Raw genomic sequence first — 8,989 nt, forward strand, 5'->3', positions numbered from 1 at the left:
ATTATACAAAAGCCTGAATGAAATTTCTTGTATTTATTATTATTGTTATTATTGTAATGTAGCTAATGTAGTTACTCTTGTTTTCTTTGTTCACTGCATTATAAATGTGAGTTTTACCACCATTACTGTCAAAATAATAATTATGTTCTTTTACAAAACACAAAAACTCATACATAACAACAATCTATTCTATTTGATGTCTTTTAAATAGAAACCCTCATTTAGTAAAATTCCCCTACAAAAAAGGAGGCTCCTGGAACCCTTTAAAATGTTGGGGTAAAACAAACAAACAAATGTGTTAAAATGATGAACACTGAAAATGTTAAGGGTGATCTTTTATTATTTTAGGAGTACTTCGTTAAACTAAAGTTGTTTTCTAAAAGTTTTTTTTCGTTCCTGCATCAGTAAAAATATATATATTTTTAATTCTAAAGTACATAGAAGTTTATACTAAACCTAAACTAAGGTAGTCATTGTGCGCGCCGCATCATTTTTAATTGCTACACCTATAAAATACCGATCATACAACGTTTTATTGAAACATTCTGACTGTGATGACTGCGAACATGTGTTTTTAATTTTTCCATGTGTTAAATAATCTGCTATTTTATGCAGCAAGTTTTTTGAGACTTTTCTCTCCATGCGTATTTACGCACAGTGCGCTCTGGCGCCGCTGAAGCCCGCAAAGGGTTAAAGGGGTTACCAGCAATTCTTTTAACAGGCAGGTGCCCCGCCAGCTCCAGCCCAAAGCTTAGCACTGACTTTTTAAAAAAGCTTCTTCCAACATCTGAGGAGGAACCCAAAGCCGTCATGTTGTGTGTTGGTTGGCGAGGCTTGTTTACGGTGATGGCTGCAGATCGACAGTATAAATAGAGCATCATCGCTGCAACCGAACTGGATTTATCAGTTGTCACTCTGATCAGGCTGCCTTGCACACGCAGGCACCTGTGATGTGCATTTGACTTTTTTTTTCCCCACCAGCTTTTATTTTCAAAGAAGTGGACTTCGTTCACCGCCGGAACGCAGAAGTACACAGATATTTTTCATCTTTACCCCTCGTTGAGTTGTGTTACGCTCTGGAGATGTGGTGGATGTTGTTTCCACGGTGGATCTGGTTCCTGGCGTGTATGTCAGTGTGGATGGAGCTCCATGTCGGAGTTTTGTCCCACATCATCTATTCCCACGCGGGCATGTGCCCCAATGACATGAACCCTAACCTGTGGGTGGACGCCATGAGCACCTGCACACGAGAGTGTGAATCTGATCAGGTAATGTCAGAGTAACCTTTTAGGTTGATAGTTTATCTAAATAATTTGTAAATGTGCTATTAAAACAAATGCTTTTGTTATATTTTGCCTGTTTTTCACTCTTCAATTCTCTAGTGTAATGTAAAGTTTTGTTTGATCTCTGTATTACAGTCTGCTGTAACATGCATTCAGAATCCTGCATCTGTAATTTGTCTCTTCTCCTCTTACAGGAGTGCGAGTCCTTTGAGAAATGTTGCCAAAATGTCTGTGGGAATCGGAGTTGTGTGGCAGCCCGTTATATGGACAAAGAGAAGGGCCCCGTGGGAATGCCCAAGGAAGCGACCTGTGCCAGTTTTATGTGCACCCAGCAGGGGTCTGAGTGTGACATCTGGGACGGCCAGCCGGTGTGTAAATGTCGGGATCGCTGCGAGAGGGAGCCGCACTTCACTTGTGCCTCTGACGGCATGACATACTACAACAAGTGCTACATGGATGCAGAGGCTTGCTCCAAAGGCATCACCCTCTCTGTTGTCACGTGTCGCTTTCACCTCACCTGGCCGAACACCAGCCCCTCACTGCCCCAGGCCACCACTCTTCGTCCCACCACTGCTCCCCTGCAGGCGACTATCCCCCCTCCCACTGAGCCTCAGCCCCCCGTGGTGGTCAGCAGCCCAGCTCAACAGACTGTGAATGTGGGGGACACAGCTAGCTTCCTGTGTGACGTAACAGGTCGGCCCCGCCCGGAGATCACCTGGGAGAAGCAGCTGTCAGATGGAGCTGAGAGGGTGATCATGAGGCCTAACCATGTGCGGGGGAACATGGTGGTCACAAACATCGGTCAGCTGGTCATCTACAACGTCCAGCCTCACGATTCAGGTGTCTACACCTGTTCGGCTCAAAACCCATCGGGCTCTGTGAAGGCCAACCACCCGCTCAGTGTGCTGCCCACAGAGGTGCTTAAAACTCCTGAGCCCAAGAATGTGACCCGCTGCCTGCCTGAGGAGTGTGTGAAGCCCCCTGATAGCTCAGAGGATTGTGGGAGTGAGATGGAAAAAGTCAGCTGGTACTATGAGCCCAAGACCAATAACTGCTTTTCCTTTACACACTGCCACAGCAACAACAACAGCCAGCCGTCCAGGAAGGTGTTTGACACATACGAAGAGTGCATGCAGTGCTGCGGTCCAGAGCTATCAGGACCCTGCGGGCTCCCCAGCCTGCAGGGCCCCTGTAAGGCGTACGAGCCACGGTGGGCCTACAGCAGCACTCTGCGGCAGTGTCAGTCCTTCATTTACGGAGGCTGCGAGGGCAATGACAACAACTTTGAATCTAAAGAAGCCTGTGAGGAGATGTGCCCCTACCCAAAGAACCACCACTGCAAGGCCTGCAAGCCGAGAGGCAAAATGGTGACAAGCTTCTGCCGGAGTGACTTCGTCATCCTGGGTCGTATGACAGAGCTGACAGAGGAGAAGGATTCAGGTCATGCCCTGGTGTCTGTGGAAGAGATCCTTAAAGACGAGAAGATGGGTCTCCGCTTCTTTGGCAAAGAGCCTCTTGAGGTCACTTTTCTCAACATGGACTGGAACTGCCCATGTCCGAACATCACGGGCGCTGCTGCAGAGGGACAGGTCATCATCATGGGCAACGTTAATGACGGCATGGCCGTCCTTCAGCCTGAGAGCTATGTGGGAGCTTCCAGCCCTCGCCGGGTACGGAAACTGAAAGAGGTCATCTCTAAGAACACATGTGACATTCTCAAAGCGATCACCAACAGCCCTCAGTAGGTTTGGAGTTGAGAGCCAGGAACAACAAGCCAGACATTCACTGCAGTAATGTTTTGATTTTTAGAGGCCATTACTGTTGCATTTATTGGAATTGTCTCTGTTTCTGAAAGTTTTCAGGAGTTACTTATGAGAAATCCTGTCATATGACATTGTGTATGTTGTCATGTGGTCTGTTTAGCAGCAGAGCCTTCTTGTTATGGTGTGGCCATTGGTGTTGTTGATTGAAATACCATGTATGTGAACACAGGAGACATCCATCATGATTTTCTAGTTACGTTAACCCCCAGACTCTGTCCTTCCTCATGCCCTCTCCTGCCTCCAACAGAAATGCAGCTTGCAGGCATTGAAGCACAAGACACAAAGAAGTTTGATGATAATGAACATAATGTAACTGTCTTCTGATTGTATTATTTCCCAGCTTTCTAGCTGAAACTTACTTTACTTACCTTATTTTAACTTCAGACATTTAGTCTGTATTTCACACATCACCTGTGCAGGATGTTGCACGTACAATCTGACAAGGTAGATTTGGTTCATCCAAATGAAAGAGTTGTAATGTATTTTTTATCTACTGCATTTTCTCCCATTATGTCATGTTTTGTTTTTGTCTATTTTCTCTTATTTCTTGGCTATTTATTATCATGTAAGCTTTTCATTTGTTTTGGTTTGTTTTATACCTCACATCATTTCTAAAATTCAATGGAATTTTGTTTAATTTTGTGTAATTTGTGAAGAAAATAAAGATTCCATATTTTTCTTCAGTGTCCTTTTATTCCACTTCCTTTATTATTTGTCTATGTAATACTGAAATATATCACAATCACAGGGCAGACTAACTGGTTTTATTTTAGAAAGCTAAAAGGGATCATAAGTACATACTGACTTCACCTTCAACTTGGTTTTGGCTCCTTTGTACCTGTTGGATGACAGAGTGCAGCTGCTGGGTTTACCTGTGTGGCTCCTCTGACAGGCTGTGATAAAAGAGATGAGGGAATAGCACATCCCCAGCCCACTCTGCCCTCCACCCCATCCCTAAAAAAACCTCCATACAGAACCCATCCATTCTAAAGACCCCTGTGGCATTGTAAAAACTTCACCCTATTTTGCTTTGCCTCCATGGTCTAGTCTAATTGGGTAAGGAGCCCAAGCTGTAAACCCCAGATCCACTCCCAAACAAGAGTTATGTGTTTCATGCCGTGCCAGCAGGCGTCTCTGGGTTGCTAGGAACAGGCCTTGGTGGGCTTCGACGAGGGTGTTCTACATCCCAGATGAGATTCTGTTTCTTCCATCCAGAGCGGCGAATGAGGCAGCAGATCAGCCCATGTACGGTGTTCCTTTACTGGCAAAACCACCAGGGAGCTCAGACCTGCACTTCAGCAGCTGTTGAAGCTCTGGAGCAGAAAGATATTAGATCTGCAGCACCTTGGATCACATCACAAAGTGATATAAACAAAGTTCACATCAACAACACAAACCTCTCAACACTTCTCTAGTTCGCCAGCCATTTAATGGTTTTAAGATACATCGTAAGAACACAGTTTGTTCATTTCAAAATAGCACATTTCCATTGCACTTGCAGCATTACATCAGCTCCTCAGGTCTGCAGTCTGGGTTCAATTGGTTCATTCACGTAGATGTTTTTGGTCTAGTATTGTCAGAGGTTCATTGATTATTTTCTTCTGTTTTGTTGAATATATGATAGAATCTGCTCCAGAATTTGAACCAGTAATCTAGCATGAGACCGACCGTGTGAGTACAGGACACAAAACAATTCTCCTGTTAAAAAATATGAATGTAAAGTAATAAAAATATGATTTGGGGTTATTCATAGATATGGGCAGTGGTATGTTACCAAAGGGCAGAGCACTATGAGATTCCAAGAGGCCACACAAGGATTTGTATTTCCAGGTGTAGCACAAGCAATAATACAGTCTATTGGTTTGTACATGCTGTGCATACATTATGTAACTACAAGTAGGCTAGCTTTAGTTTATTCATCTTTTAGGTTATAAGTCTGTAAATCCCTGTAATTTATTCATCACCAAGGTATACTAATGCCTGTCTGTTTTTGTATTTAGATTTATTGTGTGAATACATGAAACCAATATTTCTGCCAGGAAACAAAAAACACAGATGAAAAGCTGCATGACAGAAAAATAATATTAGTCAAAATAAGTCAAAGTTAAGAAATAGTAGGTCAAAATGATTAAAAACAGAATGAAAGTTATAAGTTAATGATTTAACATTTTGAGATAGTAAGTCAAAATTGCACTAATTTAGTATCAAACTTAGTATAAATCTACAGTGTCATAGCATTTTATAACTGTCTTAAAATGTTGACACATTATGATTTTGACTTTACCCTCCTATTATCTTTACACATAAACTTGGGTAGCAGTTTTAATTATGCTAATTTTCTCTAGGTTTAAATTGCAGGGCTCAAATTGAACCCAAGGATGAAAGATGTCAGTAAAGGAGGTAATAGGTAGGTTATAAGAGAGTTATGGTAAATGTGCCTTTTTTATTTTTTTAATGCTGAGCTTTTCATATACACTAAACACAAACATAAACAGTGTCAATTCTATCCATTCTTTTTAGCATAAGGAAATAAGTATTTGCTTTTCCAGTGTTCCAGAGATGTGGACACTTGCCAAGCTGTGGCCCTAACTGGTATACCAACATATCAGCATCCAGCATCCAGCAGCCCATTCCCATCCTCCTCCTGTCATCTGTAGCATTGTGTCAACTGAATAAAACTGAAAGTGGGGAAATGAGAGTGAGACAGATGCAACAACAAGTTGCTGTGGTTCAGTGTTGTTGTCTTAACCTTGAAGGTACATGGGCGCCGTAATTTGCAATGTTTAGGCGGTCAGATAAAAACATTGGGAGGCACTGGATAAGGCCCTCTTTAAACCACAATGGAGAAACATTGGTTTCTTTATGATTATGGGTGGTACATACACAGCGGAGCCAAAACATTACAACCCTTCAGAGATGAAACAAATAGCATTGATTATCTCATAAAAATAGCACGCGTCAAGGTCTGGAATATATTAGTTGGTATGTGAACAGTCGGTTCTGGGATTCAACGTGTTAGATGTGGAGTAAATGAGCAGGTGTAAAGACCTACAGTACGATGGACAGATTGTGTTGAAGCATACTTGAAATGGTTAGGCTTGTGATGTTCTTTCAGTCAGTAGTGGTGGTGACAGTGTTTTGAGGAGGGACAAATCATGAAACAGTAACAGGTTGTTTGAGGATGTGCTGGAAGAAGTTTAATACAAAGTAAACTCACAACTTCCAGATATGAAGGATCTGCTGCTACATTCTTGGTTCCAGATACCACCTCATCAGTGTATGTGCACACTATCGTCCCTCTAATGTTGCTTGGATTGAGGCCAGACCTTCACAGGTACAAAGAACAGTTCAGCTGAGGGAACTAGTTCAACTATCAAGCTCAAAACTGCTGAAAACAACCACAAATTCCATCAATTATTTTTCTTCTCTTCTGATTTTCCAACCTGTGTCTACTAAAAAAACACCTCTAACCACTTCAATGCATACTCTGGGGTCTACAAAAACACAATTTATTATCAATTAAAATTCAGCATATTTGAAACATGTGTGGTCCTTATTTTTCAAGCACTCGCAGACTTTTATGCTTGTCTAATTTGAGTTGGGCCAACTAAAAGGGTACAAGAGTTATGCTTTGATATGCTGTGCAGAAGTTTCGCTCACATATTTTTTTTTTTTTCCTCTCCTTTCTTTCAGGCTCTGTTGATTTGATGGGGTCATTGCGTTCAAGAGCTCAGTTCACACACGCCCAGAATAGTCAGTGTGGTCCATGCGAGGCTCAGATGTGGACCTGCATCAGGTAGAAAGGACGCAGAGGGGAGCAGAGACGTGGACTGTGTAGCTGGTTACACAGTGTGTATATCTGTTGTGTATCTAGAGGAGATTGGACAGTAGCACCTGTGGAACAGATCAGCTAGCCGGGTGGTTTAAGACCTTTGATTCATGACCTGCATCTGTTATGGCCATATCATTTGGAACATGTATTGAAAAGATACAGTAGCCACTCACACGCATTGAGTGGAGATGAACAGGCTCCCATGGCAGTATATCATCCTGTGGCAGCGGCAGCTGAAAGGTTTGAAGCTGGTAGGTGGTAGCTGCTCTGAAGCTGATGGTTCAAATCTCTGGATGGAGAAATGATTGAGATATGCTGTCACTTCCCTGAATCACACACAGAGGTGGCCTTGAGCAAGACGCTTTACCACCAGACCCTTCTTTGTCAAATGTGACAGACTCTCCGATGCTGTTTGTCTGAAAAGGCAATCAGTGCATGATCAAGTAAAGGCCAGGAAAAGATGAAGTCATATTAAAGCATTTGACGAGCCTTCTTTTTTAAGCAAGAGAAGAAATAAAAATCAAAACATTACAAGAACTTGAAGTAATGTAAACTTGACATTACATTTCCTAAATACTTTCTGTTATTCTATTGAATTATTCATGGGACTATACTAAACTGGGTCACTTGCATGTTTTTGACTGATTCAATGTGAGCATATGATCAAAGTTTAGACATCAACAATTAAAGCTGTCCATTAACCCGAGCTGATTCATTTTGTGTGGTTTTTGCAAAAGTTGAAATGCATTAATTTGTGAGATTAAGGTGACTAAGATATGAAGTTTGTATTTACCACAGTAAATGTGATCTGAGTGATCAGTGTGTCTGGCTCTGTTCCTGCAGTGCAGGTTATGTGGTTATGTTTTTGTGAAGACGTAAGCGAGAACCACAGCATCCTCTGGTGTTGTTCTGCTGCCAGCACTCAGCACAATCCAAACAAGGTAGACACATTAGGTGAAAATATTAAAGTCTGACTCTGTTTGTTGATTAAATTAAAAATCATATCGGTGTACCAAAGTTCCATATTTACATTTTTTCCAACAAAATAATCTTTGTCTTCTTTAAAATGGCTTCGACAGAACTCTACAAGTTTGCTTTCTCCAGAATGTGCAGATCTATAAACTCTGTACTTCCCACTCCATGCAGCCTTCCCCAGCTACTGTAACTCGAGAACACCAGCTCACATACTACTCTTCTCAAACACTGTAAAACTACTCTATTTTATAAAATGGGAAGTTTTAACATTGGAGTTTTGCATCTATATACATTTGATCCAGAAGAAAAATGATGTGGAAAGCTCCGCCCTGGAAGCTGATGTTATTGCTTCTGTGGTGGTTTAGAATGTATGAAATTAATCCGTGTTTCTGAGACTGTCATCAATCATGCTGTACATTCAGACATCAGATTTGCTGATCCTGTTAAACTCTTTTTAGACTCAGTTTAGTAGATTAAGATTATTGACTTCAAATGTATTTAAATGTATTTTACATTTCTGAGTACTTTAATTAAAATGTGCTATTTATTTAAAATGGTCTCCATAAATAATAATGAGAAAAAAAACTGTCATTAATGAAAAAAAAAACATGTTATGGGTCAATTTTATAACTATTTTTGTTCTGAATACAAGAAAAAAAAGTATGATTTTACTGCTGTAGTTAACTGGGTGATTTTTTTTTTTCAAACAGACTGTACAGGATTTCAGACAAAGATTATTTTCATGACAGATTAAGTATTCAGTTTTACAATTGTTACAAAGATCACATTTACAATTCTTTTGTTTTGTCTGACCAACAGGCCAAACCTCAAAATAATTAATGTTCCTGCATTACATTAAAAATAATGCTGGAACCATGAAACATTTGGCACCTTTATGTGAAAAACTACTTTTGAAGATTCTTTGAATAGTTACTTATTAATATGCGACCTATCATTTCAGGTTTACTTGAATTTACTTAAGGGTGAGTTTCATTTATACCAAATTGTAATGTTATATAAGTGCTTCAATTGGTTTTGTCTGCAAAAATCCCAATTACAGGTAACTGAAGCTGTCA

At 40.9% G+C, this 8,989-nt stretch overlaps 1 protein-coding gene across 1 annotated transcript; it reads left to right on the forward strand.

The window, feature by feature from the left end:
* The first annotated feature begins 1,082 nt into the window (after positions 1 to 1,082).
* Positions 1,083 to 3,028, forward strand: LOC103359093 (WAP, Kazal, immunoglobulin, Kunitz and NTR domain-containing protein 2-like). The gene is made up of 2 exons (XM_008284298.1): positions 1,083 to 1,268; positions 1,478 to 3,028. The coding sequence occupies exons 1-2, from the start codon at positions 1,083 to 1,085 to the stop codon at positions 3,026 to 3,028; spliced, it is 1,737 nt and encodes a 578-aa protein (XP_008282520.1).
* The last annotated feature ends 5,961 nt before the right edge of the window (positions 3,029 to 8,989 follow it).

Source organism: Stegastes partitus, unplaced genomic scaffold, assembly GCF_000690725.1.
Source record: "Stegastes partitus isolate 25-593 unplaced genomic scaffold, Stegastes_partitus-1.0.2 Scaffold354, whole genome shotgun sequence".
Classification (NCBI taxonomy): domain Eukaryota; kingdom Metazoa; phylum Chordata; class Actinopteri; family Pomacentridae; genus Stegastes; species Stegastes partitus.

Excerpts from the sequence above, each read along its gene's own strand:
- LOC103359093 (XM_008284298.1), top strand. The coding sequence starts at position 1,083 with ATGTGGTGGATGTTGTTTCCACGGTGGATCTGGTTCCTGGCGTGTATG. Across the intron at positions 1,269-1,477 it reads GAGAGTGTGAATCTGATCAG|GAGTGCGAGTCCTTTGAGAA; the intron begins GTAATGTCAGAG and ends CTCCTCTTACAG.